General features: G+C 43.9%; 1 protein-coding gene across 1 annotated transcript in view; it reads left to right on the top strand.

The window, feature by feature from the left end:
- rsph3 (radial spoke head 3) overlaps positions 1-27644 on the top strand; it is a 114104-nt gene that overhangs the window by 21669 nt on the left and 64791 nt on the right. Inside the window, exon 5 of the mRNA XM_080182271.1 lies at positions 12155-12358. Coding sequence (XP_080038397.1) covers positions 12155-12358 — 204 coding nt within the window. The remainder of the gene's footprint in view (positions 1-12154; positions 12359-27644) is intronic.

The following is a 27644-nucleotide window of genomic DNA, read 5'->3' as shown; positions in this document are numbered from 1 at the left end:
GAAAGTAAACCAGCCAGGAACATAAAAAACACTTCAGAGCTTTTATATGTATAATAAAATAGAAAGTAGCTAAAGTAAATATTGATCCCTGAGCTTCATATACAAGAAAAATTATTGTGCGGAAAGAAGAAATGGCAGAGAAGTTGAACAAATATTTTGTGTTGACCTCACAGCAGAAGACATGGATTACGTAGCAGAAATAAAAGATAACCTCTAGGAGGACTAATATGAGTGAGGTACCGTGGGTAATTAATATCAACAGGGAGAATTTCAAGAGACTTTTGAGAAGTTTAAGGGACTAAAAGCAGACAAACCCCAGGATCAGATGGGGGCTATATTTAGGGTTCTAAAAGAGGCTGTAAAGGTTATGGATGTATTGGTTGTGATTTTCCAAAATGCCCTAGATTCTAGAATGATCCCAATGATTGAAAGATCATTGGGATCATTCTGGCTCTGTTAACATCGCTATTTAAGAAAGGAGGGAGAAAAAAAGACAGGAAACTGCAGACCAGTTAGCTGACATAACTACCTAGGAAAATGGTGGAATTTATTATTAATGAAGTTTTAACAATGCAATTGCCTATTAAGATCTTATTAAGGGGTGTGATCTTCCAGCTCTTCACACCGGTGGGATCTCCGGCATCCCCACCACGTGTTTCCCAGGGGTGTGGGATAGAACAATGGGAAATGAACAGAGGCAGGACCAGTGTTTATTAAGGAAGTGCATGCTGTTAAAATATTGATAGAAGTGGGAATGGTAGTGTTAATGGATGGATGAAAGTTGTTTGGTAGGAAGGGAAGTATGAGAAGGCTGGCTGTGCATAAGATTGAATAAGTCATCTGATCTGGGTAGCTTGTATCCTAGCTTGAGACACCTGAAGGATTTCTTCCAATCTCACCTCGTATGGGGGGAGGTGTCTGAGTGTTGAGAAGTGGAAAATGTGGATACGCTTGTTCAAGGAAGGGTATAAGAATATTCCTGGTAATTGCAGGCTGTTAACAGCAATGGTAGGAAAGATTTAATTCTATAATTGGGTGGGGTGGGCACTTAGCGAGGTTTGAATTAATTAACACATGGATTTGTAAAAGGCAGATTGTATCTGACTAATCAAGTTTGATGAAGAGAATGTAGTGGATATTATTTACATGGATTTTAAGAAAGTCTTTGAACAAGCTACTGCATAAAAGTCTGTTTCTTCTAAAAAATGATTATGGAGTAAGAGGGCGAGTGTCACCTTGGAGACAAAATTGGATTAAGGACAGAAATCAGTGGATTGTCCTTCAGGTTGGAGCATGGTGTTCACCAATTGTCTAGGACCAATTTTTCTTTGTTAAATATTCAAATGCTTGAGTAAAAGTTTGAAATTTACTGATGATACCAAACTTGGAAGTGTGACAAATGGGATGATGATGTGAATCACCTACAGTAGACTATGAGCTAGCTGAATTGACAGACAGTAGCAGATAGAATTTAACACAATGAAGTGTACAGCAGTGGCATGGTAGCGTAGTGGTTAACATGCTACCTCACAGTGCCAGGGAATGGTCAGTTCCGGCCTTTGGTGACTACATGGAATTTGAACATTCTCCTTGTGCCTGCGTGGATTTCCTCCTGGTGCTCCTGTTTCCTCCCACAGTCCAAAGATGTGTGGGTTAGGTTGATTGAGCAGACAACTAAATGCTAAATTGCCCCTGAATGTAAATACGTGGGGTTATGGGGATAGGGCTTGCGTGGGATTGTTGTTGGTACAGCCTCAATGGGTCGAATGCCCTCCTCCTGCGCTGTAGAGATTCCACGGTGCATTTTGGTGAAGGGATAGGAAGTGACAAAATACATAATGGCACAGTTCAAATGAGTGCACAGGGACAGAGGGTCCTGAGAGTATACGTGCATAGCTCTTCGAAGATGGCAGGCCATACTGAGCAGACAAAGCAGACAGGATCTTCATAAATAGAGACATTGAGTACAAAAGTAGGGAAGTTATGCTGAACCTTTACAAAGTTCAGCTTTGATCAAAGTAACTGTGTGCTGCATCCAGTTCTGGTCACTACACTTTAGGAAAGATGTGAAGATCTTTGAGAAGGCACAAAGATTTATCAGAATGGTGCCAGGGATGATGGAATTTACATATAAAGTTAGGTTGGAGAGGCTGAGGTTATCCTCCTTGAAGTAAGAAAGACTAAAGGGTGATCTGGTAGCAGCGTACACGATTATGGCAAGTTAGATAAGATAGACCAAAGAAGGACTGTTCACATTAGTTGATGTGGAATTAAGGGACACAAATTTAAGGGGATTTGAGGGAGTATTTTTTATACAGTGAAAAGTGATGACCTGGCCTTTAAGGAAACTGAAAAGAAAAAGGAGGCTTATGTTCGGATGAGACGTGAGCACTCGGATAGTGCACTAGAGAGCTTTAGATTGGCTAGGAGGGAGTTGAAGAGCGAGCTAAGAAGGGCTAAAAGAGGACATGAGAAGACTTTGGCTGATAGGGTTAAGGAGAATCCTAAGGCGTTCTATAGGTATGTCAAGAACAGAAGGTTGGTTAGGGCAAGGTTAGGGCCAGTTATAGACGGCAGAGGGAAGTTATGTGTGGAACCGGAGGAGATTGGTGAAGCATTGAACCAATATTTCTCTTCGGTGTTCACGCAGGGGGACATGGATATAGCTGAGGACGACACTGGGTTGCAGGGGAGTAGAATTGTTAGTGTTACAGTTGATAAGGAGGATGTGCTGGATATTCTGGAGGGTCTGAAAATAGATAAGTCCCCTGGTCCGGATGGGATTTACCCCAGGATTCTCTGGGAGGCAAGAGAAGTGATTGCAGAGCCTCTGGCTCTGATCTTCAGGTCGTCGTTGGCCTCTGGTATAGGACCAGATGATTGGAGGTTAGCGAATGTTGTCCCATTGTTTAAGAAGGGGAACAGAGACTTCCCCGGGAATTATAGACCGGTGAGTCTCACTTCTGTTGTGGGCAAGGTTTTGGAAAAAATTATTAGGGATAGGATTTATAGTTATTTGGAGAGTAATGAGTTGATTGGAGATAGTCAGCATGGTTTTGTGGCGGGTAGGTCGTGCCTTACTAACCTTATTGAGTTTTTTGAGAAAGTGACCAAAGAGGTGGATGGGGGTAAGGCAGTTGACGTGGTGTATATGGATTTTAGTAAGGCGTTTGATAAGGTTCACCATGGTAGGCTTCTGCACAAAATGCAGATGTATGGGATTGGGGGTGATCTAGGGAACTGGATTAGGAATTGGCTAGCGGATAGGAGACAGAGGGTAGTGGTTGACGGTAAATATTCATCATGGAGTTCGGTTACAAGTGGTGTGCCTCAGGGATCTGTGTTGGGGCCACTGCTGTTTGTGATTTTTATTAATGATCTGGATGAGGGTATAGTTGGGTGGATCAGTAAATTTGCTGATGACACCAAAGTCGCAGGTGTGGTAGATAGTGAGGAAGGGTGTCATAGTTTTCAGGAAGACTTAGACAGGTTGCAGAGCTGGGCCGAGAGGTGGCGGATGGAGTTTAATGCAGAGAAATGTGAGGTAATTCACTTTGGTAGGAATAACAGATGTGTTGAGTATAGGGCTAACGGGAAGACTTTGAATAGTGTGGAGGAGCAGAGGGATCTAGGTGTATGTGTACATAGATCCCTGAAAGTTGGGAATCAAGTAGATAAGGTTGTTAAGAAGGCATACAGTGTCTTGGCGTTTATTGGTAGGGGGATTGAATTTAGGAGCCGTAGCGTTATGTTGCAACTGTACACAACTCTGGTGCGGCCGCACTTGGAGTACTGTGTGCAGTTCTGGTCCCCACATTACAGGAAGGATGTGGAGGCTTTGGAGAGGGTGCAGAGGAGGTTTACCAGGATGTTGCCTGGTATGGAGGGGAGATCCTATGAGGAGAGGCTGAGGGATTTGGGGTTGTTTTTGCTGGAAAGAAGGCGGCTAAGAGGGGATCTTATTGAAACATATAAGATGATTAGAGGTTTAGATAGGGTGGATAGTGATAGCCTTTTTCCTCTGATGGAAAAATCTAGCACGAGGGGGCATGGCTTTAAACTAATGGGGGGTAGTTATAGGACAGATGTCAGGGGTAGGTTCTTTACCCAGAGGGTGGTGAGGGATTGGAATGCCCTGCCTGCTGCAGTTGTAAATGCGCCTAGTTTGGGGGCGTTTAAGAGGTCTGTGGACAGGTTTATGGACGAAAAGGGATTGGTTTAGGTTAGTGGGTCATTGTTGTTTTTTTTTTAACTGGTCGGCGCAACATCGTGGGCCGAAGGGCCTGTTCTGCGCTGTTATGTTCTATGTTCTAAAAAACCTTAAGGCATTTAAGGAACATAAACTTGCAGACCTATGGGGTAGAATGGGAGAATGGACTAACTGGATTGCTCTAGAGAGAGGTTGAATGGTCTCCAGTGCTTAATCACTTTGCATGAAGTTGTTTGCCTTGGCTGGGGAATCCGGAGCATGGGGACACAGTCTCAAGTTAAATGTTCAATCATTTAGGATTGAGGTGAAGAGAATGCTATTCATTATAGGATATTAAATTTTGGAACTCTCTTCTTCAGGCAGGTGTGGATTCTCCGCTGTTGAGATAAATAGAGCTTTTGTGTTTTGGGGGATCATGAAGCACGTACGGGAATTTGGAGTTCAGGCAGAAGATCAACCATGATGATGTTGAATGGAGGGGCTGTATAATCATGGAATCCCTACAGAGTAGAAGGGAGACCATTTGGCCTATCAAGCCTGCACAATCCCATCTAGGCCTTAAAACAGATCTTCCTCCTATCCTACCGTTCATTGAATGCTTCCTTGTCAAATTACTCCTTCCAAAGTGTATCACCTCACATTTTTCAGGATTAAATTCCATCTGCCACTTATCTGTCCATTGTAGCCCAAGACACTCAGCCCCACTGCTAGCCACGCGGCCAATCCTTGTGTCGTTTGCAGACTTCCTAAGCCTACCTCCCGCGTAGACATTCATGTTGTTTCTATAAATGGGGATTAATAATAAGGAACCCAGCACAGATTCCTGTGGTACGCCACTTGACACTGGCTTCCAGTCACTAAAGCAGCCTTCCGTCATCACATGCTGTCTCTGACAACTGAGCCTATTTAACTCAATTTACCAAATACATCAAGAAAATAATATTTTCTATGGAATAATTCACGTGGTTGGCCCAGATTGGGTTCCTGGGTGAGCACTCAGATGCTGTGCGGATCAACTGGCGGGGGTATTCGCAGACATCTTTAACCTCTCTTTACACCAATTTGAGGTCTCTATCTGCTTCAAGAAGACGACCATCAACCCTGTACCAAAGAAAAGCCTGGCAGCGTGCCTTAATGAATATCTCCCGGTGGCTCTGACATCCTTCATTCTGAAGTGCCTTTGAAGGTCACATTAGATACGAATCACTTCCGGCCTCCCAGTTTGCCTGGATCCACTATAGTTCACCTATTGCCGTAACAGGTCCAAGTAGACACCATCTCCCTGTCCCTACACTCAACCAAGGACACCTGGATAACAAGGACACTTATGTCAGACTCCTATTTATTGACTGCGGCTCAGCCGTCAACACCATTATTCCTACAAAACGCATCTCCAAACTCTGTGGCCTAAGGCTCTGCTCCTCCCTCTGTGACAGATTCCAAGACTTCCTAACCCAGAGACCATAATCTGTAAAGATAGGCAACAACAACAACACCTCCACAATTACCCTCAATCCCCCCACAAGGCTTGCTAATATTCCTTATACACCTATGACTATGTGGTCAAATTCCCCTTCAACTCGATTTTCAAGTTTACTGATGACACCACCATAGTGAGTCAAATCTCAAACAATGATAAACGGAGTACAGGAAAGCAATAAAGAATCTTGTGAACTGGTGTGTCGACACTAATCTCTCCCTCAATGTCAGTAAAACAAAGAAGCTAGTTGTCAATTTCAGGAAGCGTAGTGGAAGATATGCCACTGTCTACATCAATGGGGATGAAGTGGAAATAGTCAGAGCTTCGATATCCTAGGTGGCTAGATCACCAACAAGCCGTCCTAATTGCTCTACGCCAACGCTACAATTGAGAAAGTCCACCAATGTCTCTACTTCCTCAAAAGGCTAAGGAAATTTGGAATGTCTACGATGACTTTCTCCAATTTTTATAGATGCACCATAGAAAGCATTCTTTCTGGTTGTATTATCACAGCTTGGTATGGCTTCTGCTCTGTCCAAGACTGCAAGAAACTACAAAGAGACATGAACGAAGCCAAGTCCATCCTGCAAATCAGAGTCCCATCCATTGACTTTGTCTATGCTTCCTGCTGCCTTCCAATAGCAGCCAGCATAATCAAGGAGGCCACACTGCCTGGACATATTCTCTGCCACCTTTGTTGCCATGAAATCAAAGCCAAACTTGATTTTTTTTCAACTTCACATTTGAAAGACTTCGTACAATGTCTAGGTTAATTTTGGGCAATTCTAAGCTATGACTTGCAACTTCTCAGTTACATGTGCTGTAGAACTTTGCTTCTCTCTGAACTTCTAGATTCTCATACTTTATATGAAGTGTTCCATAGCACAAATACTTTCTCATTGGCTGAATCATGGCTGACACTCCAGTGCACTGCACTGAGGGAGCGCTGCACTGTCAGAAGTGCTGTCTTTAGGATGAAATGTTAAACCAAAGCCCATCTGCCTACTTGGGTGAATGTGAAAGATCCCATGGCTCTCTTTTGAAGAAGAGAAAGTGTGTTATTCTGGATTTTCAGGCCAATATATATCCCTCAAGTGATGCCTTAAAAACAGATTATCTCATCATTGACACTGCTGTTTTCAGGACTTTGCTGAATGCATGTTGGCTGCTGCTTTTCCAATGGCAGTGACATCACTTCAAATAATACTTTATTGGCTGTAAAGTGTTTTGAGATGTCCAGTGCTTGTGAGAAATGCTATATAAATGCAAATCTTTCAATTTTTCTTTTTAAATGGTGCAAAAACTACAAATAAACAGCAGAGCATATCGCCAATTGCAATCTGGTTTTCAACTTTCAATGCTGAGAAGACCACCTTTCAAATCATAGATTCCCCACACTGAAGAAGGAGGCCATTTGGCCCATTGAACCTGCATCAACAACAATTCCACCCAAGCCCTATAACCCATATATTTACTCTGCCAATCCCCCGACCCTAAGTGGAAAATTTACTATAACCAATCCATCTAGGAAACTAGAGCATCCGGAGGAAAACTATGCAAATTCCACACAGACAGTCCTGATTGTCCAATCCTATTTATACTTGCTGCTTTGCCATACTTAATTGTTATAAGTCTGGAGGCATGCTTCACATGTTCAAACATAGTAATCAATCACTGAGTCTACAGTGCAGAAGCCATTTGGCCCATAGAACCTCACCAACAACAACCCCACCCAGGTCCTATCCCTGTAACCCCATACATTTACCCTCCTAATCCCCCTGACACGAAGAGGCAATTTATCATGGTTAATCATCCTACATCTTTGTTCTGTGGGAGGAAACTGGAGCACCCGAAGGAAACCTACACAGATATGGGGAGTGTGTGCAAATTCCACACAGTCACCCAAGGCTGGAATTGAACCTGGGTCCCTGGCGCTGTGAGGCAGCAGTGCTAATCACTGTGCCACCCACCATATTCTTAGTGTTGGTATCTCTTTCAAGACAAAAATTCTAAATTAGAACACCAAAATCTACTAGTATTGGCGACTTGATATATATGTAGAGATATAGTGAACAAAAACTTTTTCACAGAGTGGTTCAGGCCTGTGTCCACGAACGCAACTGGTTCCGGAGAGTAGTCCATGTTGAGTCTGATGGTGGGATGGAACTTGTTGATGTCATAGTTGTTTCAGTGATTGTTCACCAAAGGAAGAAAACGTCATTGATGTATCTAGTGTATAACATCGGTTGAAGGTCCTGTGAGGAGGACCGGTGAAGAGGACTTGTTCAACCTGTGCACAAAGATGTTGGTATATTGAGGTGCAAATTTGGTCCCCATGGCTGTTCTGTGTGTTTGAATGAAGAACTGGTTGTTGAAGGTGAAGACATTGTGTCCAGGATGAAGCGGATGAGTTATAAAATTGCATCTGGAGTTAAGTACTTCAGTGCAGAAGGATTTGGGTGTCGTTGTACAGAAAATAAGTATGCAGGTACAGCAGCTAATAAGGGATGCAAATGGAGTCTTAGCAGTTATTGAATAAGGAATAGAATATGCAAGTAATCAAGTGTTGCTGCTACTGTAAAAAGTATTGGTAAGACCGCACTTAGAATATGTAAAAAGTTTTGGTCCCCTTACTTGAGGCAGTTCAGCTAAGATTTACTAGATTGATTCCAGGGATGAGGGGTTTGTCTTATGAAGGGAGAGATTGGACAGCTTAATCAGAGAAAGAATCATAGAAACCCTACAGTGCAGAAGGAGGCCATCTGGCCCATCGAGGCTGCACTGACCACAGTCCCACCCAGGCTCTACCCCCATATCCTTACACATTTACTCACTAATCCCTCTAACCTACACATCTCAGGGGCAATTTTAGCACAGCCAATCAACCTAACCTGCACATCTTTGAACTATGGGAGGAAACTGGAGCACCCGGAGGAAACCCATGCAGACACAAGGAGAACGTGCAAACTCCACACAGACTGTGACTCATGCCAGAAATCGAACCCAGATCCCTGGCACTGTGAGACAGCAGTGCTAACCACCTTGCTACTATGCCACCTGTTTAGGCCTGTTCTGTCTGGAGAGATTGGACAGTTTAGGCCTATACTCTGTAGAGTTTAGAAGAATGAGAGGAGATCTAACTGAGGTTTACAAGGTAAGGGGATTGACAAAGTAGACGTGGAGAGAATGTTTCCTCTTGCAATCAAGAGGTTACAGTTTTAGGATAAGAGGTGGCAAATTTAAAACAGATGAGAAATTACATCTCTCAAAGGGCTGTGAGTCTGTGGAATTAACTGCCCCAGAGTGTGGTGGATGCTGGGACATTGAGTAAATTTAAGGAAGAAGTGGATAGATTTCTAATTAGTAAGGGTTTGAAGGGGTTTGGCTGAACAGGCAGGTAAGTGGAATTGAGGCCAAAATGAGATCAGCTGTGATCGTGTTATGTGGTGGGGCCGGCTTGAGGGACCAAATTGCCTACTCCTGCTCCTGATTCATTTGGACAGCCAGTGCATGATGGGCAAATGGCTTCCTTCTGCACTGAAACATTGGGCAGAATTCTCCCATTGTGGGACTTTGGCCAAGAATCCCTCCGCATTTCTCTTGGAGCGCCGTCTCCCACTGCCATTTGCTGGTGCTGGAATCTTCTCGCCTCACTGCTGTCAATGAAAAATCCCATTAAAGCCAGCCCATGCTGCCAGCAAACTCGCAGCAAGGTGGGTGCCACTGGCAGCGGCAGAACCAGACAGCCCCGTTGGTATCAATGTGTTGTGACAGGTGGCTCTGGCAGTGCCCAGTCTGTTGACCAAAATAGTAAAATCCTGCAGCCGATTCAGTGCTTGGAACCTTGTCAGTTATGCACAGACTCTGCTTGCAGCTAATTCATCCATCCCATCCTCAGTGGATGCGTTCAAAAGTCCCAGCGCTTCCATTGCTTCCAATATTTCTGAGGTTTCCACCCCTCCACTGACTTCACCTGGTCCATCTTAGGCACTTCCCTTCACTTCCTGGACCTTTCTGTCTCCATTTCCAGCAATAGATTATCTACCAATATCTGTTACAAGCTCCCTGATACCCACAGTTATTTGATCTAAAGCCCTTCGTATCCCACACACTTTAAGAATTCCCTTTTCTCTCAGCTCCTCTGTTGCATTTGTTCTGATGATGCCACTTTCCAAAGTGGTGCTTCTAATATGTGCTCCTTTTCTTCAACCATGGATTCCCATCTGCAGTTGTCGACAGAGCCCTCAACAGTGTGTGGTCCCTCTCCTGCGCCACAATCCTCACTGCCTCCCCTCCCTCCCAGAACAAGGATAGAGTCCCCCTTGTTCTCACATTTCACCCCACCAGCCTCTGCATTTAAAGCGTAATCCTCCTCCACTTTCACCAACTCCAGTGTGATGCCACATTTTCCCTTCAGTCCCTCTGTCAGTTGTTCCGCAGAGACCATTCTCTCAGGATAACCTAGTCCACTCCTCCACTATACCCAACACCTCCCCCATCACTCATGGCACCTTCCCATGCAATCGCAAAACATTGAACACCTGTCCCTTTCCCTCTTCCATGCTTACCATCCAAGGTCCAAAACATTCATTCCAGGTTAAGCAGCGGTTTACTTACACCTCTTTCAATTTGGTGTATTGCATTCGCTGCTCCCAATGTGGTCTCCTCAATATCGGAGAGACCAAACAATCACTGGGTGATTGCTTTGCTGCGCATGGACTGAAGGTGCTCAGTCTGGACCCTGACCTTCTGGTTGCTTGGCATGTCTGTCTTTGGCATGCTGCAATGTTCCAGTGAAGTTCAATGTAAACTGGAGGAACAGCATCTCATCTTACAGGGAGGCACTTTACAGCCTTCCGGTCTCAACATCAAATTCAACAATTTCAGATGATTCGCTCTACCCCACCTCGACGCCTTTGTTTTCATTTTATTTTGTTCACAGTTTTTTTATCTTTTATTTCTTCTTTGTCTTTCTTCATTTTCATCCCCCCCCCCACTTCCCCCCCCCCCCCCCCGCCACATTATCCTTCCTTTTTCTTATCTTTTCTCCCCTTTTGCTTCTCCTTCTCCCCTTTTCTCAATTTCACTTCTCTCTCACCCATTCCCCCCATCCGTCCACATCTTCATCTGTCATGGCTTACTCTTTGATTTTAGCTTCTCTGCCATTTGGCCATTCACACCCTTTATTCTCTCTGTGGACTGCCATTAGCAGCCTTTTCCCTGGTTTCTGTGGCTGTGATTCATCTATCATTCCCTCATCTTGCAGCATAAATATCTCCCAATTTTTATGCTTTTTAGCTTTGTCACAAGGTCATCTGGACTCGAAACATCAGCTCTTTTGTCTCCTTGCAGATGCTGCCAAACCTGCTAAGATTTTCCAGCATTTTCTCTTTCAGTTTCAAAGGTCGCAGCTTTTCAGTCTTTTTACCACTAAACTAGTCCTAATTGCCTGCATTTGGCCCATATCCCTCTAGAAAGACACTGCTGTGTGACACCAGGGACAAGGAGACCCGTGTACTCCCAAATTCTAGGCACAGTACTGATAAAATTTGGTGATATAGGAGAGTCCATGAGTCCAACAGCATGGTGCTGTCCATGAAGGCCACCTGGGATATGGAGGCAGGAACCGGTCTGTCCTTGTGCATGCCACTTATTAGTAATCAGGTTTGATCCCAATGTGATTTCCCATTGGTGTGACACAAAATTGAAAGGCCTGATAGCATGCTGGTAGGCAGCTATTCATGAGATGCAAATGGTGTTTGACCTGCGACCTGCTATTGGGAGAATTATTATGAGACTTCACGCCAAAAGGGAAAATGGAATCAGGATGAGAAATTGTTGAATGTAGGGACTTGGACAGAATTCTCCCATGGCCAAGCTGGTGGGATAATGGATGTGGGAGAGGGTTGGGTGAAGGCAGGAGTGAAGGTGTGGTATGAGAGGGAAGTGGGAGCTCGAAGGGGGAAGTGGATGAGAAAATGGGTGGGGGTACTTTGGGAAAGTAGACGATGGGAAGGGGTGGGGATGAAGGAGAGGTGTGAACGGGAGGGTGTGGGACGATGGAAAGGATTGTGGAGTGGGGTGTGGGGAGAAGGGATGGCTGCAAAGGTGGGGGAATCTTTTGACCTATTATTACTGCAAAGGAATCTTCACAGTTCAATTAAAAATGCAAGCAAGGAATTTGAGCTGGGAGGTGCCTGAAATTGTGCAGGTCACAATTTCAGGATGATAGATAATCTTTAAATATTAATGCGTCCTAGAAATTAAAATAGACTGGGTGTCACATTGTTAATAGTCATGGGGATTTGCTGCTTCCACACATGAAACTGCTCATGAGTGAATATTAGATAAGTTAAAGTAAGTTCGAACTTTATGTTGAAAAGTACCCAGATTCAATATTGAAGTTTCATACTGTCATAACTGCTACTCAAACAATTCTGTTTCCTTTATCTGTCTTTTTCCAGCTCTTTGACTTTGATATTGAAGTGAAACCAATGTTAGAGGTGCTGGTGGGAAAAATTATTGAACAAGCTCTACTAGAGGTAATGGAAGAGGAGGAACTGGCTAATCTGCGTGCCCTGCAACGTGACTTTGAGGAACTTCGCAATGCAGAGCTTGCAGAAGTACAGCGTATGGAAGAGAAAGAGAGACGGCACAGAGAGGAAAAGGTATTGTTCATCTAATTTAACATCTGTTATGTGAAATCCTTTTCTTACACTGTTATGCAAGATGGGTGCAAAGACATTAGAGTTTGAGAAAAAATTTATATTGCTTTGTAGTTTAAGTAGAATTGAGGTAGGACTTGAGTCAATGTACGTTATCATAGAAATTATGGAATCATAAAAATTTACAGCATTATACAGAACCATTCTGTACATTATATCTGTGCCGGCTGACCAATATCAGTATCATCAGGTATTAGCCCATCTTCCTGTACTTGGTTCATGAGGTTACAGTTCCCCAAGTACTTAAGTACTTTTTAAATGCTATGAGGGTTTCTGCAGCTACCACCCCGACCACCTTCTAATACCTTCCAAATGCTCCTCCGGTGAGGGTGCATAATTTTGCAAGGGTCAATTACATCCAAATTAGAGGAACTGGAGAATGTGGAATGGGACCGGCTATTTGAGGGCAAATCCATGTCTGACATGTGAGGCTTTTAAAGTTCAGGACAAGCATGTCCCTGCAAAAGTGAAGGATAGAAATAGCAGGATTCTAGAACCATAGATGACAAGGGTAATTGCCTAATCAAAGCCTAATCAAAAGGAAAAAGGAAGCATTCGACAGGTCTAGGCATCTAAAAACTGATGAAACTCTTGGAGTATAGTGAAAATAGGAAGGAACGTAAACTCAGAGTTAGGAGAGTTAAAAGGGGCCATGAAATGTCTTTAGAAAACTGGGTCAAGGAGAATCCCAAGGCTTTTTATGCATCTGTTAGGAGCAGGAGGGTAGCAAGAGAAAGAATAGGCCCACTCAAGGACAAAGGAGGGAAGTTATGCATGGAGCCATAGGAAGTGAGTGAGATCCTTAATGAGTACTTTGTATCAATATTCACCAAGGTTAAGAACATAAGAAATAGGAGCATGAGTAGGCCATCTAGCCCTTCGAGCCTGCCCCGCCATTCAATAAGATCATGGCTGATCTGTCGTGGCTCAGTTCCACATTCCCGCCCTCTCCCCATAACCCTTAATCCCCTCTCTTATCAAAAACCCATCAACCCGCGTCTTAAAAATATTCAGCGAGGCAGCCTCCACCACTTCAACGGGCAGAGAATTCCAGAGATTCACCACCCTTTGAGTGAAGAAGTTCCTCCTCAACTCCGCTCTAAACCGCCCCCCGCTTTATCTTGAGGCTGTGCCCCCTAGTCCTATTATCCTTTCTGAGCAGGAAGAGTCTCTCCACCTCTATCCTATCCATCCCATTCATCATCTTATACGCCTCAATGAGATCTCCCCTCATTCTTCTAAACTCTAACGAGTACAAGCCTAGTTTATTCAGCCTCTCCTCATAGCTCAACCCCCTCAACTCCGGCATCAGCCTAGTAAACCTCCTCTGCACTCCCTCCAAGGCCAAAATATCCTTGCGTAAGTAGGGCGCCCAAAACTGCACACAGTACTCCAGCTCCACAGTACATCCGTCATGTTAAGGACATGACGGATGTTGAGGTCAGGGATCAGTGTGTGAATGCTCTAAATAATGTCAATATCTCAAAGGAGGAAGTGTTAGGTATTCTAAATTGCATTAAGATAGACAATTCTCCGGGACCAGATAGGATTTATCCCAGGTTACTGTGGGAGGCAAGGGAAGAAATAACTGGGGCCTTAGCAGATACCTTTGTATCCTCTTTGACCACAGGCAAGGTTCCAGGACTAGAGAATAGCCAATGTTGTTCCCTTGTTAAAGAAAGGAAGCAGGGATAATCCAGGAAATTATAGGCTGGTGAGCGTGATGTCAGTAGTGGAGAAGCTTTAGAGAAGATACTGAGGGACAGGATATATGCACATTTGGAAGAAAATGGGCTAGTTAGTGACAGGCAGCATGGTTTTGTATGGGGAAGATCATGTCTAGCCAACTTGATTTAGTTTTTTGAAGAGGTGTCAAAGATAATTGATGAGGGAAGGACTATAGTTTATATGGACTTTAGAAAGACATTTGACAAGGTACCACATAGTAGACTGGTACAAAAGCTAAAATCACATGGGATTTGGGATGTACTGGCGAGACGGATACAGACTGGCTTTGTCATAGAACACAGAATAGCAATGGAAGAGTGTTTTTCTGAGTGAAGATCGGTAGCTAGTGATGTTCCACAGGGATCAGTGCTGGGACCTTTGTTGTTTGTAGTATATATAAATGATCTGGAGAAAAATGTGGGTGGTCTGATTAGTAAGTTGCAGATGGCATGAAGATTGGAGTTGCTGATAGTGCCAGGAATTGTCAGAGGATACAACAGGATAGATTGAAGATTTGGGCACAGAAATGTCAGATGGCGTTTAATCTGGACAAATGCAAGGTAATGCATTTTGGAAGATCACATTTAGGTGTGAATTATACTGTAAATGGCCGAACCCTTTAGAACATTAACATGTAGAGGGTTCTGGGCGTGCAGGTCCACAGTTCCTTAAAATTGGCAACACAGGTGGTGAAGGTGACTAAGAAGGCATATAGCATGTTTGCCTTCATTGGCCAGGGCATTGATCACGAGAGTTGGCAAATCATGTTGCAGCTATGTAAAACCTTGGTTAGGCCGCATTTGGAATATTGCATGCAGTTCTGGTCACCGCACCAGAAAGATGTGGAAGCTTTGCAGAGAGTGCAAAGAAAATTCACCAGGATGTTGCCTGGTCTCAAAGGCATTGGCTATGAAGAGATGTTAAATAAACTAGGATTATTTTCATTGGAAAGATGGAGGCTGAGGGGAGTCCAAATAGAGATCTACAAAATTGAGGCATAGACTGAGTGAATCGTCAGAGATTTTTTCCCAGAGTGCAAGTGTCAATTACAAGGGGAGCACAAGTTCAAGATGAGAGGGGGAAATTTTGAGGGAGATGTGCAGGGATGGTGGAATTTTTCACACAGGTGTCTGAAATGCCTTGCCGGAGAAGATGGTGGAAGCAGGCAAATTAGCAACACTTAAGAGGCATGTGGATGGGTAGATGAATAGGGAGAAAATAGAGGGATATGGACTGAGCAAGGGCAGAAATTTTTTTAGGTTAGTTAGGGCATCATGATTGGCACAGGTTTAGAGGGCTTTTTCCTGTCCTGTACTTGTCTTTGTTCTTTGTTCTATCTCCTACCTCTTACCTAAATTAAATTGTTAGACTATGAAAAAGTGTAAAAACAATAGTGTTGTTGTGGTGATGATTTTTACTTCCCCCATATTGTCTGGGACTCCATTAGTCTTGCCAGGGGCTTGGATTGGGGAGGGGGGGCATGGGTGTGTGGTTTGGATTGTTAGCTGCGTCCAGGAGGGTTCCTTGAAGCAATATGTAAATTGCATATGTAGAAGGGAATGGGTCATACTAGACCTGCTATTAGGGAATGAGCCCAGCCAGGTGATCAAAATTTTGGTGAAGGAGCATTTCAGCAACAATAACGATAATTCTGTAAGTTTCAAGTTACACTTTGATAAGAATATGACTAGTCCTTGGGGGAAAGTACTAAAAGGGAGGAGGCTAATATTAGGCAGGAACTGGGGAATGTAGATTGGGAGTGGCTGTTTGAGGGTAAATGGACATGTGGCGTATGGGAATCTTCTAAAGACCTTTTAAGCACTCAGGATCAGGATTTTCCTGTGAAAATGAAAGGTAAGGATAGCATGATTTGGGATCCTTGGATGATGAGAGAAATTCTGAGCTTAGTCAAAAAGAAAAAGCAGGCATACGTAAGATTTAGGAAAAGGAAGACAGCACTTGAAGAGTATAAAAAAAGCAGGAAAGAATTTAAATAAGGAGTTAGGAGGGATAAAAAAAATGTTCTTGGCAAATAGGATTAATGAAAATCTCAAGGCATTTTACGCGTATGTAAGGATCAGGAGGGTCGCTAGGGGAAGGTGTTGCGAAGTAGAGTTTGTTAAGTTGAAATGTGATATTGGTAAAGATGTTTTAAAAAAAAAAGTAAAAATGCTAGAGGGAATGAAAAACATTGTGCTGTCCCCTTAAAAGCTGGTGTTTTGTTTCAGTGCTTAGAGGTTTAAAATGCAAAGTACATCGGCAGTCCAAGCTGAAACATTTTATCAAATAGTTAAGCAATAGTCTTAACAAGGCAACCTTTTTTTTTAACTTGGCCCAATCGACCTAAAGCAGGCACTCAGCTACCAGGAACCCATAAAATTTGAATTTGATGGTGCTGACAACATAAGCCAATCCGATTACAGGAAAATTGAAAAATTCATTACAGGTGTAAAAGAGAGTGCAGGGGGGAAAAATAGGAGAGCAACAGAAGAACTGCCACCTCTCAAGCCTTGAGAGAGAGAGAGAGCAGCTCTCAACTCTGCGTGCTTCAGATATCTCTTAAACAAAAGCACCATCTAACTAACAAAGAACAAAGAACAACACAGCACGGGAAACAGGCCCTTCGGCCCAACGAGCCCGCGCCGCCGTCCCACTGTCTCAGTGACCTATTCATGATTTTAGTCTATGCCTAATGTGCAAGGATCAGGGAGGTCCAATATAGGGACAATTTGTTACCCAATCAATCAGCCTAAAAGCACATCTTTGGGATGTGGGAGGAAACCGGAGTACCCGGAGGAAACCCACGCAACCACGGGGAGAACATGCAAACTCCCACAGACACAGGCCCAAATCCATGTGTCCGCACAGCAACAGAGATAGTCTCTGAGCTGTCATGTTGCCCTCGAGATGGTCCAGTTTAAGCACAGTAACGACATGAAGCAATAGGCAACTCCCGAAGCAAAAGGTACAAAATCAGAAAGAATTTGCAGACAGAGCAATCAACACAAGAACTCCAAAAGTTTCTAAAAGCCACAGAACTTAGTTTTATTTTTTGAGAGTGACTGAATTCTATTATATTTTTTGTTAATGAATGAACATTATATTCATTTGCACAGCATTCCATTAGAATCTTTTTCTACTTAGTATGTTACTTGCATAGTTAAAGTTCTCTGTTAGTTAACCACAAAATGTCACTGAAGAACAGTTCACACCTTGCCCCACACTTTTAACAGATTATGAGGCGAGGTATTCCTCTTTGGGGGGATTTAGTATTATTTCTCAAAAGGGCGTCAACCTCTGCATCATAACAAAAGAGTAGGTCCACTCATGGTGAGAGGGGTGAATTTGTGTGGAGCTGGAGGAAGTGGATGACAAATACAAAACAAATACTTTCATAGAATCATAAAATCCCTACAGTGCAGAAGAAGGCCATTCAGCCCATCGAGCCTGCACCAACTCTCCAACAGAGCATCCTGCCAAGCTCCTATCCCCATGGCCCCCACGTATTTATCCCACTAATCCCCATAACCTATACATCCTGGGACATAAGGGGCAATCTAGCATAGCTAATCTGCACATCTTTGGACTGAGGGAGGAAAGCGCCTGGAGGAAACCACGCAGACACAGGAAAAACCAACAAGCTCCACACAGTCACCCAAGGCCAGAATCAAACCTGGACCCTGGAGCTGTGAGGCAGCAGTGCTGCCACCGTGCCATCCATACTTTGCATCGCTATTCACACAGGAAAAAAATCAAGGTGGTTGGTGGGTAAGGAGAGTGTTATGTTGAAATTCTAGGGCATGTCGATATGAAAAAGGTGTTGGGTATTTTGAAAAGTATCAAGGTAGACAAGTGCTAGGGACCTGATGGGATCTATCCCAGAATACTGAGGGAGACAAGGGAGGAAATTGATGGGGCCTTGTATGAAATCTTTGTATTCTCTTTAGTCACAGGAGAAGTCCCAGACGACTGGAGAATAGCTCATGTTTCTTTGTTCAAGAAGGGCAACAGGAATAATCCGGGAAATTACAGGCCAGTGAGCCTTTCATCAGTGGTAGGGAAATTATTGGAAAAGTATCTTAGGGACAGGATTTACTCACATTTGGAAAAACATAAACTTATTAGAGAGGTGATTGCAGAGCCTCTGGCTCTGATCTTCAGGTCGTCATTGGTCTCTGGTGTAGTCCCGGAGGATTGGAGGATAGCGAATGTTGTCCCATTGTTTAAGAAGGGGAACAGAGACTTTGCCGGGAATTATAGACCGGTGAGTCTTACTTCTGTTGTGGGCAAGGTTTTAGAAAAAATTATTAGGGATAGGATTTATAGTTATTTGGAGTGTAATGAATTGATTAGAAATAGTCAGCATGGTTTTGTAGCGGGTAGGTCGTGCCTTACTAACCTTATTGAGTTTTTTGAGAAGGTGACCAAAGAGGTGGATGGGGGCAAGGCAGTTGACGTGGTATATATGGATTTTAGTAAGGCGTTCGATAAGGTTCACCATGGTAGGCTTCTGCAGAAAATGCAGATGTATGGGATTGTGGGTAATCTAGGAAGTTGGATCAGGAATTGGCTATCAGATAGGAGACAGAGGGTGGTGGTTGATGGTAAATATTCATCATGGAGTTCGGTTACGAGTGGTGTGCCTCAGGGATCTGTTTTGGGGCCACTGTTGTTTGTAATCTTTATTAATGATCTGGATGAGGGTATAGTTGGGTGGATTAGTAAATTTGCTGATGACACCAAAGTCGGAGGTGTGGTAGATTGTGAGGAAGGGTGTCATAGTCTGCAGGGAGACTTAGATAGGTTGCAGAGCTGGGCTGAGAGGTGGCGGATGGAATTTAATGCAGAGAAGTGTGAGGTAATTCACTTTGGTAGGAGCAACAGATGTGTCGAGTATAGGGCTAACGGGAGGACTTTGAATAGTGTGGATGAACAGAGGGATCTAGGTGTATGTGTACATAGATCCCTGAAAGTAGGGAATCAAGTAGATAAGGTTGTTAAGAAGGCGTACGGTGTCTTGGCGTTTATTGGTAGGGGGATTGAATTTAGGAGTCGCAGCGTAATGTTGCAACTGTACACTACTCTGGTGCGGCCGCACTTGGAGTACTGTGTGTAGTTCTGGTCCCCACATTACAAGAAGGATGTGGAGGCTTTGGAGAGGGTGCAGAGGAGGTTTACTAGGATGTTGCCTGGTATGGTGGGGAGGTCCTATGAGGAGAGACTGAGGGATTTAGGGTTGTTTTCGTTGGAAAGAAGGCGGCTAAGAGGGGATCTTATTGAAACATATAAGATGATTAGAGGTTTAGATAGGGTGGATAGTGATAGCCTTTTTCCTCGGATGGAGAAAGCTAGCACGAGGGGGCATGGCTTTAAATTAAGGGGGGGTAGCTACAGGACGGATGTCAGGGGTAGGTTCTTTACTCAGCGGGTGGTGAGGGATTGGAATGCCCTGCCTGCTGCAGTTGTAAATGCGCCTAGTTTGGGGGCGTTTAAGAGATCTATGGATAGGTTTATGGACGAAAAGGGATTGGTATAGGCTAGTGGGTCATTGTTTTTGTAACTGGTCGGCGCAACATCGTGGGCCGAAGGGCCTGTTCTGCGCTGTAATGTTCTATGTTCTATTAGTGATAGGCAGCACAATTTTGTATGGGAGAGGTCGTATCTCACAAACATGATTGAGTTTTTTGAGGAGGTAACAAAGATGGCTGAAGGCAGGACGGTGGATTATGTCGACATGGACTTTAGCAAGGCCTTTGACAAGGTGCCTTGTGACAGGCTGATACAGAAGGTGAAAGTGGGATCTGCAGCGAGCTGGTAAGAAGAATACAGAACTTGCTTGGATGTAGAAGACAGAGAGTAGCAGTGGAAAAGTGTTTTTTGGTCACAGATCTCCAGTCAATGATGTTCCACAGGGATGAGAAATTAGGGTCATAGTATCATGGAGGTTTACAGCATGGAAGCAGGCGCATCGGCCCAACTTGTCCGTGCAGCTCCTTTTTTTAACCACTAAGCTAGTCTCAATTGCCTGGATTTGGCTCATATCCCTTTATACCCATCTTACCCAGGCAACTGTCTAAATGCTTTTTAAAATCAAAATTGTATCCACCTCTACTATTACCTCTGGCAACTTGTTCCAGATACACTCCACCCTCTGTGTGGAAAAAAATTTCCCCTCTGGAGCCTTTTGTGTATCTCCCCTCTCACCTTAAACCTATGCCCTCCAGTTTTGGACTCCCCTACCTGAACAAAGAAAATTATAGCACAGGAACAGGCCCTTCGACCCTCCAAGCCTGCACTGACCATGCTGCCCAACTGAACTAAAACCCCTACCCTTCTGGGGACCATATCCCTCTATTCCCATCCTTTTAAGTATTTGTCCAGATGCCCCTTAAAATTTAGTTTTGTATCCACTTCCCTGGCAGCGATTTCTACGCACCCACCACCCTCTGTGTAAAAAAAAAACTTGGTTTGTACATCTCCTTTATACCTTGCCCCTTGCACATTAAACTAATTGGGGAAATACGAAGACATCAGAAAGTTAATTGGACAAATAAACTGGAAGGAGGTGTTCTTAGGGAAAAGTACCAAAGGAAGGTGGCGGATATTCAAGGAATGTTTGTCTGGAGCTCTGCACGACAACGTTCTGATGAGACAAGGAGGTTTTGGTAGGTCGCGGGAACCGTGGTGCACGAAGGCTGTGGTGAACCTAGTCAGGAGGAAAAGGAAGGTGTACAAAAGGTTCAGGGAGCTAGGAGATGTTAAGGATCTTGAGGAGTATAAAGATTGTAGAAAGGAGCTTAAAAGGGAAATTAGGAGAGCCAGAAGGGGTCATGAGAAGGCCTTGGCGGGTAAGATTAAGGAGAATCCCAAGGCCTTCTATAAATATGTGAAAAGTAAAAGGATGAGAAGAGAAGGGATAGGACCTATAAAAGGTGAAGGGGGAAAGGTCTGTGTGGAACCAGAAGAAATGGCAGAGGTGCTTAATGAGTACTTTGCCTCAGTATTCACGGTGGAAACTGATCTGGGAGATTTTGCTACAGATTTGCAGCAGATGGAAAAGATTGAGTTTGTGGATATTAAGGAAGAGGATGTGTTAGAACTTTTGAATTCTATCAAGATAGATAAGTCGCCGGGACCAGATGGGATGTACCCCAGGTTACTGTGGGAGGTGAGGGAGGCGATTGCAGAGCCCCTGGCGATGATCTTTGCGTCATCACTGGAGACGGGAGAGGTTCCAGAAGATTGGAGGATTGCGAATGTGGTTCCTATTTTCAAGAAAGGGAACAGAGATAGCCCGGGAAATTACCAACCGGTGAGTCTGACCTCAGTGGTTGGTAAGCTGATGGAGAGGCTTCTGAGGGACAAGATTTACGAGCATTTGGAGAGGTTTGGCTTGATCAGAAGTAGTCAGCATGGTTTTGTCAAGGGCAGGTCATGCCTTACGAGCCTAGTTGAGTTCTTCAAAAATGTGACTGAACACATTGACGAAGGAAGTGCAGTGGACGTGGTGTACATGGACTTCAGCAAGGCATTTGATAAGGTCCCCCATGCAAGACTTCTTGAGAAGGTGAGAGGGCATGGGATCCAAGGGGCTTTGGCCTTGTGGATCCAGAACTGGCTTGCCTACAGAAGGCAGAGAGTGGTTGTGGATGGGTCTTTTTCTGCTTGGAGGTCAGTCACCAGTGGAGTGCCCCAGGGATCTGTTCTAGGACCCTTGCTGTTTGTAATTTTCATAAATGACCTAGATGAGGAAGTGGAGGGATGGGTTAGTAAGTTCGCCGATAACACAAAGGTCGGTGGTGTTGTGGATGGTCTGGAAGGATGTCAGAAGTTGCAGCAGGACATAAATAGGATGCAGGACTGGGCGGAGAAGTGGCAGATGGACTTCAACGCGGATAAATGTGTAGTCGTCCATTTTGGCAGGACCAACAGGATGAACGAGTACACTATCAAGGGCAGGAGTCTTAGTAGTGTTGAAGAGCAGAAGGATCTTGGGGTCCGGGTCCACAGGACTCTTAAATCGGCCTCGCAGGTGGAGGATGTGGTCAAGAAGGCGTATGGTGTACTGGCCTTCATAAATCGAGGGATTGAGTTTAGGAGTCGGGAGGTAATGCTCCAACTTTATAAGACCCTTGTCAGGCCTCACTTGGAGTACTGTGCGCAGTTCTGGTCGCCTCACTATAGGAAGGACGTAGAAGCTATTGAAAGGGTACAGAGGAGATTTACAAGGATGTTGCCTGGACTGGGAGGCATGCCTTATGAAGATAGGTTGAGGGAGCTGGGACTCTTCCCCCTGGAGAGATGAAGGTTGAGAGGCGACCTGATAGAGGTTTATAAAATGTTGAGAGGAATAGATAGGGTGGATTCTCAGAGGCTATTTCCCCGAGTTGAAATGGTCGCTACGAGAGGACACAGATTTAAGTTGCGGGGAGGCAAGTACAGAAGTGATGTTAGGGGTAAGTTTTTCACTCGGAGGGTGGTGAGTGAATGGAATCGGCTGCCGTCAGTGGTGGTGGAGGTGAACTCGCTGGGGTCTTTTAAAAGACTTCTGGATGAGTATATGGGATTTAGTGGGATTGGGGGTTATAGGTAGGTCTGTGGATTGGTAGGTGTTGATGTGATCGGCGCAACTCGTGGGCCGAAGGGCCTGTTTGTGCTGCAGTGTTCTATGTTCTTCCAATCCAAACTTTCAGTGACCTGTGAACCTGTGCAACGAGATCCCTCTGCTATCAATACTCTTGAGGGTTCTGCCATTAACTGAATATTTCCTTTTTTATTAGATCTTCCAAAACACATTACCTTATTTGTCTGGATTAAACATCATCTGCCGTCTCGCCCAAGACTCCAACCGATCTACATCTTGCTGTAACCTCTGACCTATCCGCAAAACCTTTGTTTCATCAGCAAACTTACTAATCAAACATTTTCCTCCAAATTTATTCAAGGTCCTGTTGCAATCCTAGATAACTTTCTTCACTGTCCACTGTACCACCGATCTTGGTGTCATCTGCAAACTTAGTAACCATGCCTCCTAAATTCTCACCCAAATCATTCATATAAATGACAAAGTTTACGGATGACACAAAGACTGAGGGTGCTGCGATCACAAGGAAAATTGCCAGCGGATGTAACAGAATATGTATAGGCTGGAGATTTGGCCAGTGAAATGGCAGATGGAACTTAATCTGGACAGATGCGAGGTTTTACGTTTTGGCAAGTCTAATGAAGGAGGGAAATATACAGTAAGTGGAAGAAACCTTCGAAGCATTAGTTTATGTTTAGAAGGATCTAGATGTACAGGTTCACAGTTCCCTGAAAATGGCAACAGAAGTTGATCAGGTGGCCAAAAAGGCGTATGGCATGCTTGTCTTCAGTCAGGGCACAGAGTATAAAAATTGGTGAGTCTTGTTGCAGCTGTTTAGAACTTTAATTAGATCACATTTGGAATATTACACGCAGTTCTGGGCACCACACTACCAGAAGGATGTGGAGGCTTTGGAGAAGGTACAAAAAAGATTTACCAGGATGTTGCCTGGGTTGGAGTTTAAAGTTTATTTATTAGTGCTACAAGTCGGCTTACATTAACACTGCAATGAAGTTACTGTGGAAATACCCTGATCGCCAACTTCTGCGCCTATTCAGGTACACTGAGGGAGAATTTAGTATGGCCAATGTACCTAACTAGCACATCTTTTGGACTGTGGGAGGAAACCAGAGCACCTGGAGGAAACCACATAGACACATGGAGAATGTGCAGACTCCACACAAGCAGTGACCCAAGCTAGGAATTGAACCCAATACCCTGGCATTATGAGGCAGCAATGCTAGCCACTGTGCTGCCCACCAGTGTATTATGAAGGATTTAGCTAAGAGGAGAGATTGGGCAAACTTGATTTGTTTTCACTTGAATGTCAGAGGCTGAGGGATGGTTGATAGATGTTTACTAAACTTTGAGCAGAAAGGATAGAATGGATATTTGGCGATTTCGCACCCCCCTCCCTCCTACCCGCCAAGTAGAATTGTCAATTACTAAGGACATAGCTTTAAGATAAAAGGGGAAGGTTTAAAGGAGATTGAGAGACAAGTTTTTTTCTACACAGATGGTGTTATGCCATGGAGGTTGTTCCCCTTTAAGACGTAATGCTAAATCCCCCAAAGAAGAATATCTCACCTCAAAATCTGTTAAATGTGTGTGGGAAGGTGAACTTCTTCAGTAACATTTAGTGGTTAACTAACAGAAATACCTGGCATGTACTTTAAGACGTATATTTTAACAATTTATTTATTTAACTAACAGGGAATTTTAACTAAGCAAGTAACATACTGAATAAAATAACATTCTATGGAACACTGCCCAAATAAATACAGTAATCATTCATTAATAAAAAATATAACAATAGAATTCCATCACTCTCAAAAAACACAACCAGGTTTTGTGGCTTTCAGAAACTTTTGGAGTTCTTTTGTGGATGCCCCTGTGATAATAAAAGCTAGCTGTTTTTGCAAAGCAAACTTTGTTTAAGTTTTACTATCACAGCTCGGAAAACAAGAAATTCTCCACTACAACACCCCCTGCTCGTTTTGATTTTGTATGTTTTGCTGGTTAGGTGCAGCGTACTCTTAAGAGATATATAAAGCTAGCAGGATGGAGAGCTGCTCTCTCTCCCTTTCAACTTGAGAGGTGGCAGTCACTAACCCCCTTTGGACTCTTATACCTGTGATGACCTATCAGTTTTCCTACAATAGGATTGATCTGCTGTGTCAACATCAAATTCAGATCTTATTGGTTCTTGTAGCTGAGTGTCTGCTTTAAATTGATTGGGCAAAATTCAAACATTCAAAAAGCTGAAGTCGTTACCAAGGCGACCCTGTTGTCTCGCCTTGGATACACATGCTTCAGTCTGGAACTCTGGGTGATGTACTTTGTATTTTAAGCTTTCAAGTACTGAAACAAAATATCAGCTTTTAAAGGGACCACATAATGTTTTGTCCCTCTAGCGTTTTCTTTACATTCTTTATAAACTCAACTTCACAACAGATGTTAAGTGCCAGGAATGTGATCATAGATCATAGAACCCTACAGTGCAGAAAGAGGCCCTTCGGCCCATCGAGTCTGTACCAAACACAATCCCACCCAGGCCCTACCCCCATAATCCCTCAATATTATACCCACTAATCCCTCTAACCTACACATCCCTGGACAGTAAGGGGCAATTTATTAGTATGGCCAATCAACCTAACCCGCACATCTTTGGACTGTGGGAGGAAACCAGAGTACCTGGAGGAAACCCACGCTGATGTGAGGAGAACGTGCAAACTCCACACAGACAGTGACCCGAGCCAAGAATCGAACCCAGGACCCTGGAGCTGTAAAGCAGCAGTGCTAACCATTATGCTACCGTGCCGCCCAATGTGCTGCCAGAGGATGTGGTAGCAATGTTTAAGGAGCATCTTGACGGACACAAGGCAGATAATAAAGATTTGAACTGTATAGAGGCAAAATATCTTTAGTTCAGAAAGATATCATGCGTCAGCATAGGCTTGGTTGGCTGAAGAGCCTGTTTCTGTATTATTTTTTGTTATTAATCAGTGGCCCCTGGTTATGGATTGTCAAGCATGGGGCCTTCCTATTCACTCTATCAAGACCCATCATAGACTTCAATTAATTATCCCCTCAGCCTCCTCCGTTCCAAAGAAAACAACCCTAATCTGCCAGCGACCCAGATTCAATTCCTGACTTTGGTCACTGTCTGTGGAGTTTGCACATTCTCCCCATGTCTATGCGAGTTTCCTCCCACAGTCCAAAGATGTATGGTTCAGATTGATTGATGCTAAATTGCCACTTAACATCAGGGGGACTGGCAGAACAAATGCATGTGGCTACAGGGGTAGGAGTTGGATGGGACTGTGGTTGGTGCAGAGTCAATGGGCCGAATGGCCTCCTTCTACAGTGTAGTGATTTTTTTAAAAATCCTAATAGACTACATGTACACTACCCACATAGAATCTCCTGATTACTTCCTCAGAAAATTCAATCATATTAATCAGACAAGATATTTCCTTAACCAACCCATGCTGACTGTATTTGATTAATTCCTGTCTTTTTAAAATTAACATCTTCAGAATTTTTTCCAGTAGTTTCCTCACCACTCAAGTTCGACCCAAAAAGCCGTTAGACTATTACAGTTTATCCCTCTCTCCTTTCAACAATGGTCCAGCTCCATTCTTGCCTCATTGAAATGAGCTCTTCCTCAGTTAATTATTTGTTCTCTGGATTGCCTATTATCCTTTCCTATCATCATTTTAAACCCTACAATTTGGCAAGGGGGGTGGGATCCAAAGTAGTCGGGAGGCAGAAGAGAGGTTTGAAGACAGCACAAAAATTAAGAAATAAAGGCAGTGTCAGTAATCCTAGTACCAGACAGATCAGGCAAAAGAAAGACAGAGAGGAAGGGAAGTCCAGATTAAGCTGCGTTTATCTCAATGCAAGAGGCGGCACGGTAGCACAGTGGTTAGCATTGCTGCTTCACAGCTCCAGGGACCTGGGTTCAATTCCCGGCATGTGCCACTGTGTGTTGGTGTTTGCACATTCACCTTGTGTTTGTGTGGGTTTCCTCTGAGTGCTCCAATTTCCTCCCACAGTCCAAAGATGTGCACGTTTGGTTGATTGGGCATGCTAAAATTGCCCTTAGTGTCCTGAGATTCGTAGGTTAGAGGGATTTGTGGGTAAATCTATAGGGATGTGGGGATAGGGCCTGGGTGGGATTGTGGGCAGTGCAGGCTTGATGGGCCAAATGGCCTCTTTCTGTGTTGTAGGGATTCTATGCAATAATCTATGAAAGGTCTGATGGGCATGGCAGTTGAACTCTGGGTATGTGGGACTGGGATATTATAACAATTACTGAAATATGGCTGAGGGAGGGAAGGACTGATAGCTCAATGTTCCAGGGTACAAATGCTGTAGGAAAGATTGAACAAGAGGAGGGGGAGTTGTATTTTTGATTAGGGAAAACATCACGGCCATACTGAGAGGGTTCGGCCACTGAGTCTGTATGGATAGAACTGAGAAATAAGAAGGGAAAAATTACTTTGATAGGGTTGTACTATAGTATAGGCCCTCAAATAGCCGGCAGGAAATTGAGGAGCAAATATGTAACGAGATTGCAGAAAGCTCCAAGAAAAATAGTGTGGTAATAGTCGGAGATTTTAACTTTCCCAACATTGACTGGGACAGCCATGGTATTAGAGGGTTGGATGGAGAGAAATTTGTTGAGTGTATCTAGGATGAATTTCTCATTCAGTATGTGAATGGCCCAACTAGAGTGGGGGCAAAACTTGACCTCCTCTTGGGCAGTAAGGAAGGACAGGTGACAGAAGTGTTAATGAGGGATCACTTTGGGACCAGTGACCATAACTCTATTAGTTTTAAGATAGTCATGGAGAATGATAGGTCTGGCCCAAAAGTTAAAATTCTAAATTGGGGCAAGGCCAATTTTGATGG

This window comes from Carcharhinus amblyrhynchos, unplaced genomic scaffold, assembly GCF_965287045.1.
Source record: "Carcharhinus amblyrhynchos unplaced genomic scaffold, sCarAmb.v2.hapA scaffold_50, whole genome shotgun sequence".
Taxonomy (NCBI): Eukaryota; Metazoa; Chordata; class Chondrichthyes; order Carcharhiniformes; family Carcharhinidae; genus Carcharhinus; species Carcharhinus amblyrhynchos.
This window is presented reverse-complemented; position numbering and strand designations above follow the sequence as displayed.